Source organism: Sarcophilus harrisii, chromosome 3 (genome assembly GCF_902635505.1).
Source record: "Sarcophilus harrisii chromosome 3, mSarHar1.11, whole genome shotgun sequence".
NCBI classification, from domain to species: Eukaryota; Metazoa; Chordata; class Mammalia; order Dasyuromorphia; family Dasyuridae; genus Sarcophilus; species Sarcophilus harrisii.
In genome coordinates, this window is record NC_045428.1 from 291809485 (window position 1) to 291821801 (window position 12317).

General features: G+C 35.6%; 1 protein-coding gene across 1 annotated transcript in view; it reads left to right on the plus strand.

Annotated features, from left to right (window-relative positions):
* The window catches only part of C3H3orf52 (chromosome 3 C3orf52 homolog), a 40243-nt gene that overhangs the window by 26100 nt on the left and 1826 nt on the right, over positions 1–12317 (plus strand). Inside the window, exons 4-5 of the mRNA XM_031959654.1 lie at positions 988–1058; positions 10743–10921. Of these exons, the coding sequence (XP_031815514.1) occupies positions 988–1058; positions 10743–10921 (250 nt within the window). The remainder of the gene's footprint in view (positions 1–987; positions 1059–10742; positions 10922–12317) is intronic.

A 12317-nucleotide genomic window follows, 5' to 3' on the forward strand; every position in this document is an offset into this window, starting at 1 on the left:
GTACTAATTCTGTTCCTTATGGAGAAAAATCAAATTGTATGAGAATGTACTTTAGAGAGCAAATAAACATAATGTGGTCTTATCATGATTGCTGCCAGGATTTGACTTTAGGTAACTCAAGTTGGGGAGATAGAAAGTATTCAGGGAAACTTGGGGACAGCCATGGAGTAAGCTCAGGGTTTAAGGGAATACTTAGGAACCAACGAGGAGGGTCTTAGGTAAAATATTAATGAATGTTTTAGCCATAAGTATTGAAAAATACTAAATCAATTTAAAAAAAGTGATCTGTAAAATGCTTTGGTCCCTTTCCTTTATATTTTAGGGAATTTTTCTTCTAGAGTGAAAAATATCATTTGATCAAAAGGCTTGTTTCCTTTTCTGGTCCCAGAGAAATGATATGACTCTGGTTCTATACAGTGGATTAGGGAGTGAAGTATACTAAAGTCTGTTGTGAGTGATATCATTACTCTTTTGAGACTTTCCATCCCATCTCTGTATTTCTATTTTTCCTGTGGTCAAGTCTAATCAACAACACTAATAAGATAATAAAATATCATTGTGCTATATAAAAGATGTCATAATGGTTACCTGATCTTATTTGATTCAGTAGGAAATGAAATTAGTTTTCAAAATTGTTTTTTGGGTCACTGCTTTCCCTTTCTTTGACCCTATATAAAATGGCAATATTAGCAATTGCATAGTACTTTAAGGTTTTCAAAAAATAAAATATATTATTATCATCCCTATTTTTTAACTAATGAGTAAGTTAAAGCAGACAAAAGTTAACTGGCTTGCCCATAAGTGTCTGAGACTAGATTTGATTTGGGTCTTCTTGACCCCAGATCCATTGCTCTGTCCACTCACTGTATCACCTAGCTTATAAACTTATACATACACTGATACATGACTAAAGTAAATTTTCTTTGGAAGAAATAGTTTTACATTTTAGGATGAGGAAATAATCTATCCTTTGTCCTCCCTCCACAGCTCACAACTCTTTACGGTTCATCTCCAGCTCTGAGCCGATATTTTGCTTCAGTTGAAATAGCTGACTCCAGGTAAGAATGTCCAACAGTCTTTAGAAATTTTGGGCTTAATTGCTTTACATAAAGGTATAGTGTCATAGGAGATAAAGACTTGGCATTGGAATTAGAAAGATCTACCTTTCTCTTATACATATTGAATGACCTATGAAAGTCATTTAACCAGTCTTTCAGAGCCCCAGGCAATTTAATAAGGTGCAGAGAATTTTAAAAAATCTAGACTTTCCCAATACCAATGAAAATCACATATATAATTTTCCTACTTCCTATGGTATTGTACATGTTTCCTCAAAGTTTGAACAAAGGAAGGTTTTCCTCTTTGGAAGGCTCTTGTGAGGGAAATTCTTGAGTTTTTCCCTAGAAATTTAAAAAATATAAAGTACTATTAGCTTATCTGAGATGACTTTTTGGCAGAAAGACAGACTATGAGTATAATGGATTCAACATCTCTTGGTCTTAGGTGAAAGGATAGAGATGGCTTTTCATTTTTCCTGGTGGACTAATGGAGACCCAAAATTTTAATGGCAAAAGTCCTCTTTTCTCAATATTTCAGTAACCTCCTATTTATGGCCTTCTCTAAAATATGAGAAATGAAGGCATAGGAGAAAAGAAAAAAAAAAAAAAGAAGATTTTTAAGACAGAGAATGACCTTCTTGAGAATCTAATCCAACTGGGCAGAATGGGCAATTACATTGAAGCAATATGATATTCCCAAAGGAGTATGCTAGACTAGCGAGTCAAGAGACCTAGATTCAAAACCCAATTCTGGCACACACTAGCTACATCTCTCTGTACCTCAATTTCCTCATCTGTACTTCACCAGGTGGTCATGAGAAAAACCATTTTGTAAATCTTAGAATACTGTCGCTACTTTGCTAGACTTTGGAAAAACAAGATTGCACCACTGGGGAAGCTGCATAAGATCTGAAGGACTTAGTCATAAAAAGTCAGCTTTCTATTTAGCCATAACCTCCTCCCCATTTTCTTTTTGTCCTACAAGGTAAAACATTGCCCTTAAAAAAAATTAAATTACTTAAGAGAGAGTTAGGTAGTGAAATAGAATTCTAGGTCGGAAGTCAAATTCAAATCTGACCATAGACACATACCAGCTGCGTAACGCTGTCACTGTCTGCCTCAGCTTAGAATGGAGGTATTACTAGCACCTATTTCCCACGATTGTTGTGAAGATCAAATGAAGTCATATTTGCACTGAACACAGTGTTTGAAATATAATAGGGGATTAATAATTTTTGTTTTGTCTTTTTTTTTTAATTCCATCTTCAGTTATCTCCTATTACTTTGGGGGAATATTTTGTTACTTCACATATAAGTGGAATTACTTTTTATTTTTTATTTATTTATTTATTTATTTTTTTGCTGAGGCAGTTGGAGTTAAGTGACTTGTCCAGGGTCACACAGCTAGGAAGTGTTAAGTGCCTGAGGCCAGATATGAACTCAGGTCCTCCTGACTTCAGGGCTGGTGCTCTATCTAATATACCAACTAGCTGCCCCTCGTTTAAAATTTTTATATTTTATTTTTTCCAATTACATGTGAAAACATTTTAATTTTTTTTTTAAAGTTTTGAGTTCAATCCCCGCCCCTCCTCCAAAAAAAAAAAAAATCAAACAAACAAGCAAAAAATGACCAAGTATGCTTCAATTTGTATTCAATTTCATTAGTTCTTTCTCTGGAAGTGGATAGCATTTTTCATCACAGGTGTTTCAGAATTGTTATAAGTTGAATTTCTGAAAAAAACAAAAACAAGAACACCCCTAGCAATTATTTCATACTTACTATGTGTAAAACCCACTTTGTTTAGTGTTATGAATATGCTGATAATAAACAACATAGTCTTTGCTCTTCAGGACCTTCTAGTCCAATGGTGAATAGAGGAATGTACATAAATGATTACGACAGAAAGGACTGTGGAATGCTGGGAAGGGAATTGATTGGGAACCAAGAAGGTCCGAGTTTAAATTTCATCTCCTACGTTTATTGATAGTTCAAACGTAGGCAAGTCATTTAACTTCTGAGCCTTAAATACAGCCCTTTTATTATACCTCTATCTGTTTTTCCCCTCTAAGACATCCTTGTTCATTTTAACTATATCTAAATGTTGGCTTATTGGAAGAAGGCATCACAGTATCATTTATCCTAGATTTCCATTCTTCTAAGGATGGTTTTACTCTGATTTTCTCTCTTTAGCACAGATTGCTCCCTATGATTTTTTGCAGGAGTAATGTAGGCTTCAGAACCGGAAAGGGTAAATACTTGTTCAGGGTTGTATAAGTGGCAAGTAGAACAGTAAGGATTCAAACCCAGGTCTTTTGATTTCAAATAAATTGCTCTCTGCACTGGATCATTTCCTCACTTATGGGGTTTCACAATATTATTGTTATTGTTGTTCTTCAGTTATTTCAGGCTCATCTGACTCTTCATGACCCCATTTGAGGTTTTCCTGGCAGAGATACTGGAGCAGTTTGCCATTTTCTTCTCCAGCTCATTTTGCCAATAAGGAAATGAGGCAAACAGGGTTAAATGACTTGCCTAATAATAAGGATTATTTCCTTAGTAATTGCACAATTACTAAATATATGAGATCAGATTTGAACTCCTGAAAATGAGTCTTTCTGACTCCAGGCTTGGCACTCTTTCCACTGTGCCATCTCACTGTCCAGTATTATTAATATATCACAATATGATTCAGTGGACAATGGTATGACTTGAAGTTAAGAACTTGTTCAAATTTTGACTTTGATAAAGAATATGTGATTCTATATATTGGTCACTTTTTATTGCCCCAGGCAACTCTCAGACTGTAAATTACTGATTTTAATCAGCTTAAAGGGTGAAAGATGCAGTTTCCCACTTAGGTCTGGATTTAAAACAACCTAAAAACCAACCTTGTTTTAGCACTGTGATATCTAGGCCACTATTTAAATTGCAAATTGCATGATAAGTGAAAATCTTAGCTAATTCCCCACATTCCTCCTCCTCCCAAAACATTTAAAAGTGCTGGCTAGGTGTGCTTAGATTCCTTTATCTGAAAAAATCGAGAAAGCCGAGTCTCACTTAACTTTGCAGATATTTCCTGGCCCAAGTTTTCTTCTTATCTGCACTTTGGGTTATAACTAGATTATAATGTTGAACAAAATAGAATGGAGGATGCTGCAATGGATCTCTCCAGGCAGCAACTAGAATAGGTAGGAAGAAAAGCTGAACTAGATTTGGATATTGTTAAGAAATCTTTTTTGAATAGGTAGGAAATGCTCAATTTTTAGTTTTTCTCATAGAAGGAAACAGAAGAAGAAAAAAGTTATCACTCCCCCAAATGGTACCTTTATTTCTCAAACAGAAGGAAGTTTATTTTTTTAATTTGTTTGTACTAACCCAAATATCAAGTGAGTTTCTTATCATCTTTTGCAATGTTCTTCTCAGTAATTAAAATAAAAACTCAAACCATACCTATCCATGCTTTGTGACTCTTGTCTGTGACCTCCAATAAGTTTACTATAGAATGGTCCCTCCAGTGTGCCAGAGGCCTTCCTGACATTAAGAAAATGCTTATGAAATAGTTGGGCTGCCCACTTGTCATAACTTACTCACTTTCCTCTTCCTATCAAAGATTTCCCTGGTGACATAATTTACTCATGTTCTTCCAAGTTTCTTGTTGATCCTATATATTTAGTTCATACCCACTCTGGGATTTTCCATTGCCCTGGGATTGAGATTCATTTTCAATTCTTTGACATTGGCTGCATCCCATGTCTTAAAATCATACACCAGTAGGTTGATGGTTTCTTGTAACCTATCTTTACCCTTGACCAGCAAGAAACAGGCAAATAGCTGGCGATTTGGGAGACATTTGTCCTTAATCTGGGGTGAAGAATTAGAAGTAAATAGTTGCTTTGTTCTTTAACATTCTCCATTGTGACATAGCTCTATGATCAAATACAAACAAATGCAAAAGCATAGGTTTGAAATTTTAAGAAAACTTAGAAATTGTCTCTTATTTCTTTTGAAATATAAGATTGAGGACTAGTAAATTTGGATAGTTTGTTTAATATTAGGGTATTTGGAGATGGGGTGTTCCTTTTTACTTCAGGGTTGATGCTGGTTCCAAGCTACCTTTCTAGACTTGTACACTGTTCTCCTTCAGTAAAACTTCAGTCCCACCAGACTGTCCTTTGTTTCATTCCTTATACATGTCATTCCATATCTTATCTTCATACCCAAGATGCATTTCCTTTTCATGTCTGCTTCTGGGAATCTCTAATATCTTTTAAAGCACAACTCAAACACTACTATCTTGAGGCCTCTCCTAATTCCCTCAAGCTGCTAGTGTGTCCCTTAAAAAATTAGCTTGTGTTACATGTTTCATAGGTTAAGCTTGAAGTTAAGCATCCCTGAGAGCAAGTATGAGAGAGAGAGAAAGCTGGGGAGGAGGAAGGGGGGAGAATAATATGCAAGATTGGAAATCCTTTTTGTCTGATAATTTTCATCAGTAAATTTTTAATAATAGCATTTTATCAATGTTGCTACATGGCAGTGAACAAAGGAATACAACAATCTCTGAAGAATTAAAATTGATATTATCTATATAGTGATGGAGAGGTATTTAAACATTTGTGAATAGACTGTAGCATATAATCAAGGAAGAATCTTGACGGTAAAAGCATTGAAGTATTTCATATTTCTTCTTGCTCTTAGGAGAAAACAACAAAGATCTTGAATATGTCTGATAACCCTAGGATGCATTTATGGGAAGACATAGACAAGAGACAGGAAAGAGAGGCAAGAATGGATGAATGATATTCTACATTGTTCAAGGGAACATTCAGATCAATTAAATTAGATATTTGAATATTCCATTATGTTTTCATAGGTTTATATGTATAAAATACATATAATAGGTATTATATGTATATTATACAGTTATGTGTATGCACACACACACACACACACACATATATATATATATATATATATATATATACACATACACACACACACATACATACATGTTCTATCCCCCTACAGAACATATAATTAGGTGATGGAGTAGATAGAATGCTAAGCCTGAAGTTTGAGTTCAAATTTATCCTCAGATGCTTAATAACTGTGTGACCCTGGGAAAGTTACTTAACCCTGTTTGCCTCAGTTTCCTCATATGAAAATGAGCTGAAGAAGGAAATGACAAACTATTCCAGTAAGTTAGCCAAGAAAACCTGAAATGTGTTCACATGAGTCAGTCACAACTGAAATAACTGAATAATAATAGGACAAAAGTTCATTAAAAGCAAGGGCTGTTTTATTTTTTAATGGTATTTTATTTTTCCAAATACATGCAAATTCAGCCTCCACCTATGCAAAATCTTGTTTCAGATTTTTCTCCCTCTCCTCTGCCCTCTACCCCCACCCCAAGACGGCAAGCAGTCTGATACAGACTAAAGGTGTGCAAGTCTTCTAAACATATTTCCATATTTGTCATGTTGAGCAAAAAAAAAAAAAAAAAAAATCAGATCAAAAGGGGAAAAAAACCCAAGAAAGAAAAAAACAAACAAACAAGCAAACAACCACAATAGCAAAGGTGAGAATACTATATTTTGATCCACATTCAGTCTCCATACTTCTCTCTGAATGTGGATATCAATATTCTATCCCAAGTCTATTGGAATTGCCTTGAATCACCTCATTGTTGAGATGAGCCAAGTGCATTACAGTTGATCATCACAAAATCGTTTTGCTGTGTACAACTTTCTCTTGGTTCTGCTCACTTGAGGCAGCACAAGTTCCTGTAAGTCTCTCCAGGTCTCTCTGAAATCATCCTGCTGCTTGTTTCTTATTGAACAAGAATTTTCCATTACATTCATATACCATAACTTATTCAGCTATTCCCCAACTGATGGGCATTCACCCAGTTTCTAGTTTCAAGGACTGCTTTATTTAGAGGCAGTGTGACATAGTAAAAAATGGGCTGGCTTTGTAGTCCAAGGATCTGTGTTTAAACCCCACCTTTACTATTTTCTAGTACTATCTCTCAAACACCCCCTTCTCTCCTTTGGCACTTCTACAAGTCCCTCATCACCTCACACCTGCCCTATAGCAGAAGCCTGCTGCTTGGTCTCTCTGCCTCAAGTCTTTCCCCATTCTATATTATCTAGACTCAACTTTCAAACTGATCTTCCTAAAGTACAGGTTTGACTATGTCACTTGCTCCCCATTCAGTAAACTCCAATGGCTCCTCCCTGTTTTCTCCATAATCAAATGTAAAATCTTCTGTTTGGATTTGAAAGTCCTTCATAACTTGACCTTCTAGTTTTCCAGGCTTCCTAAATCTCTTTCCCCTTTATATACTCTGTGAGTCAGTGACTCTGGCTTCTCTGCTGTTCTTCATACTCCATGACACTCCATTTCCCAATTCTGGGTGTTTACACTGTCTTCCCCATCCCATACTTTTGGAATGTTCCCTCCTTATTTCTGCCTTCCAGCTTCTCTGGCTTCCTTCAAGTCCCAGGTAAATCCTGCCTTTTTTTTTTTAAAGAAGCCTTTCCCTGTCCTTAAACTTCATGTTGAGACTACCTCCAATTTATTTGATATAGAGTCTTTATTTGTACATTATGTACAAATGTTGTTTATGTGTTATCTCCCACATTAGGTGATAGGCTCCTCAAGGAGCCTTTTTGCCTTTCTTAGTATATCCAGTGTTTAGCACAGTTCTTGGATGTGTGTATAGTAGGCCCTTTATAAATATATACATACTGTTAATATAATTATAATTGTTTTATATGATATAACATAAATATGATATATTTACACTACATAATACAAATATATAATATATCATATGAACATGTTATAGAATATAACATGAACATATTATAGAATATAATTATATTTTATATAGCATGATTGAATTTTACATAATATATTGTATTATGATGTAAATATGGTATATAAAAAATAATATAAATGCTCCTTGACTTGCTTACTACTTATGTGACTTTGGCAAATCATGTAACCTTACTTGAACTTAGTTTTTCATTTGTAAAATGAGAATGTTGTACTCAATGACCTATGTATTTCTGATAGTTTGAAATCTCTGATCTCTGATCCTATGTCACCATTGCTATATATGTTCTTTGGGGAGTCTTATCCTCCTAAATCTCAACCTGACCTGAGGGGAATTTGGATCAGCCTCAGTTGGAGTACCCTGACACTCCCTCCTTTCTCTCCCCTTTAGTTTCTGCACTGATCTTGGAGGTAGAAAGCTTTGCTTTCAGATAGTGCCCAACCCTAATCATTACTCAGCCTGTACCATTCACTGTTAGGTGAAAGTTCAGGCCCAAGCCCAGATGAGGAAATAAGATCCAGAGAAAGGTAGGGACTTTCTCAAAGTTGGGCAGAACTAGCAGCAAAGCAGAAACTAGAACCTAGATTTTTCCAGCTGAGATCTTTTCTGATTTTGCTAGCCTCCTGTAGTAGGACATTCATTGCCCACTGGGGGAATTAACAGTAGGACCAAGGACCTGAGAAATAATAAGAAGGTGGTTGTATAAGGCTGGCTCTCTGGTTAACTAGCTACTCCATGCGAGGGAATCTCCCAGCTGGCCAAGCCTCTGACAAGCAATATCATCAGGTCCCATTTCTTTACTGCAACCATTGTTGCATCTGATCCTCAAGGCAGCCTTTGAAGTAAACAAGGTAAGAATGATTGTCCTGGTAGCTCCCCTTAAAGGATTGGTTCTTATTAAAAATAATTAAAGGAAGAAAGAGGTTTCAGGAGACACAAAACTGGGGTAATTGAATTTCAAAGTCCAAAGCAGAATAGAGGTTAGGAACAATGGGAAAGTACAAAGAGGCAAATTGAATCTTTTGAATCAATAAAAATTGATTAATCACCCAGTATGTGGCAGACACTATACAAAGCAGTAGGTACAAAGAAAGGTAAAATATTATTTCTGCTCTTAGCTCTTCCAGCAAAAAAAGCTGAAGGACCATTTCCCTAAAGCCCTGTGATTCTGTGTATTCTTTTGGTTTGGACCTTATTATTTGTAAAAGGCCAGTGGGAATGTGATCACTAGAGGGTGCCATTTACCTATTCATCTTCATTCTCATTGCTTTATAGGAATTTAAATAGTGCTTGCATTTCTGCAGGATATTACCTTCAGAGGCTATTCCCAAGTGGGAGCATCTATATTTTTCTTAATTGTTATTGATGATATTCTGTTTGAGTCATCTTGAACCAATGGAACAAGATAGGAGTTACAGCTAGGGTTAGATAGTTAGGCCACATTTAACTAAGTTTCAAGCCATTAATTAGATCCTCCCCACTGTATCTATCAGAATTTGTACATGTACTTGGATCTTGCCTCCAGCGCACTTATAATTATGAATCAGGTTAAGAGGTATATGAAGTTAATATAGAATATTGCTTGCCTTCTCGGTGGGTGGAGGAACACTTAAAGAGAGGGAGAGAATTTAAGACTCAGAGTTTAAAAAAAAAGAATGCTAAAAATAAATTTAAATTTTTTTTTCCCACAAAAGAGCATTAAGAGGGGAAAATGGAAAAGAGATCGACAGTCATGGGTATTGTGACTAATTATGTATATGAATGATATTGAGATGAATGAAAAATTCTAGTTTAGTCTAGTTGGCAATCAGTTGATGGTCAGTGGTTTCTCTGGTAACCAAAGACATCAAGGGAGACATTAAAGATGTCTTAAATATCTTCTGAAAAGGAATTCCCCTTACAAGTGAAAATCAGTTTAGAATGGTTGATATTGTGTGAGAATATGGGCTAAAAGTCTTTAACTCCTGCTGAGAACTGATCTTGATCTTGAGCCTTGGAAGCCTTCAGCAATTTGGAGAGGAGAAGCCTCTCTGGTTATTTTCTCCCTTTATGAGTTGAGATATCCTAAACTATAATGGAGAGGACCAAGAACTATGATTCCTTCCCTTAGAGTAAGGGGCTCACCCAAACTGGATTTTTATATTCTAAACAGAACTTAAGTCTTGAAATTGGGTGAGCTCCTACTAAAGATTGAGTAACATGTTCTTTGAGGGTTAGGAGTAATCTCTTCAATTAGTCCTTCAGAGACTGACTTTAATAAGAGCTGGCCTTTTATGAAGAAATGGGAGGAAAAAAAGTCTGGTATACTACTTAATAATTAGTTATTACTATGACAATATACTAATAATAATTTATCTCAGTGTATTTTACTTATTATAGAGATATAAGCTAAGCCTCTTCATCTATACTTTAACCCTAATAGAGTAGAAATAGAGCTTGAATACTACAGTGCATGCTCTAAAAAATGTAATTTCTTTTCAAGAAAAGACATATTTGACATCTTCTTTCCCATATTTATATTCTGCTCAGAAAACATTATAGGGTAGTGGAGAAAGCCTTGGAACTTGGGTCAAGAGAAACCTGGGTTCTAAAGACAGTTTTCCAATTTATATAACCATGAGATATCATGGTTTTTCTATCTTTGAAATGGGGAAGCTCATAGTTGCAATACATATCTCACAAGGTTTACTGAGAAGGAGGAATCTGGTGACAATCTTTATAAAGCACTTTTTCAATTTTAAAGCATTTTAAAAATAAGAAGTAATAGGAAAAATTAAAAGTGGTTCTGTTATGTAGTTATCTTCTCTGTGTGTTTACTATCTGTATTTCAATTGTTGTTCCGTAGTGACAATTCCACTGTGGCATACCACCTACACTTTGCAGTTCCATCAGATGATGACGCCTTTATGAAGTACATGATGAGTGAGGAGTTAGTGCTGGGCATTTTGCGACAAAATTTTAATGATAAGAGTGTAACAGGCTGTGAAACTCTGGGGATTGATCCAACTTCTCTCTCACTCTCCTGTAAGTATAGTAGGGCACAGTAGAGTAGAGTGTGGAAAAATGCAGAGAAAAACATGAATCCTGAGTCTAAACATTAACATAATAACTAGCATTTACATAGCGCTTTAAAATTTGCAAAGGGCTTTACAAATATCTCATTTTATCCTCACAACAACCATGGGGGAGAGGTGCAACCATTATTCTCACTTTACAGATGAAATAACTGAAGCAGGCACAATAATTGAATTACTCTGGGTCACACACCTAGTAAGTAAGTATCTGAGGGTCTTTGAACTTGGGTCTTCTTGACCAGTAGTCTAGACTAATTACCTCACATGGGCCTGAATTCCATTCCCAACTCAATTAGTCCCATAGTTTAAAACTATAATCAAGCCACTTACATTGTCTACGATTTAATACCACCAGTAGTTTTTGTAAGCAAATGGTGGGAAGAATAGATTGGAAAGAGGAAAAACTAGTCAGGAAAACCAATTGGGGGACTATAGTAATAACAATCTAGCTATGAAGATAAAAATCTAGATATGAAGATGGGCAGCTAAGTGGTACAATGGATGGAGTCCCAGGTCTAGAGTCAGGAAGACACCTCTTCCTACATTTAAATCTTAGTAATTGTGTGACTCTGGACAATTCACTTAATTGTTTGCTTCAATTTTCCCATCTGAAAATGAGATGAAGAAGAAAATGGCAAACTGTCCAGTATTTTTGCCAAGAAAATCCCAAATGGGAGTGCTGAAAAATAATTGAACGACAAAATATGAAAAAAAAAAAAAAAGAGCATGAATTAGACTTTATTGCAAAGAGGGAATAGCTGTAAGAAATATTTTAGAAATGGAATATACAAGATTTGTCACTGATTGGATGTGTGGAATGAGGGAGAAAAATGACATGAAAAGTTGTGAGCCTGAAAGCTTGCAGAGACGGTGGTAATTTAAACACAAATATTAAAGTGAGAGCTAGATGTTTTATTTTCTAAAGGTGAAGTTTGGGTCAAGTCACCTTTGAAGTGCTAATAGAACATCCAAGTGGAAATCTCTTTGTATCATGGCAAAAATATATTTTATATGGACTTTAAATTAAGCCACTGTGCACAGCAAGGCCACAAGAATCCCACTGGTTCCAATTAATTTTACACCAGTATAACTTAATTTACTCTTCAGTGATCCAAACACTGACACAATCTCACATCTGTGAACAATCAAGTTGATTGATTGTAAACACAGACCTATCTCTCCTAGACAGTCTTTAAAGTTAACAATGTCTTGGAAGCTTGTTAAAAGCTGAATCCAAGGAACCCTGGAGCCAAGACCAGGGGATCAAGCTCTTGCTCTGTGATTAATGAATTTTGTGACCTTGAACTTGCCATTTAACCCCTTTAGTCCTTAGTCTCTACAACTGT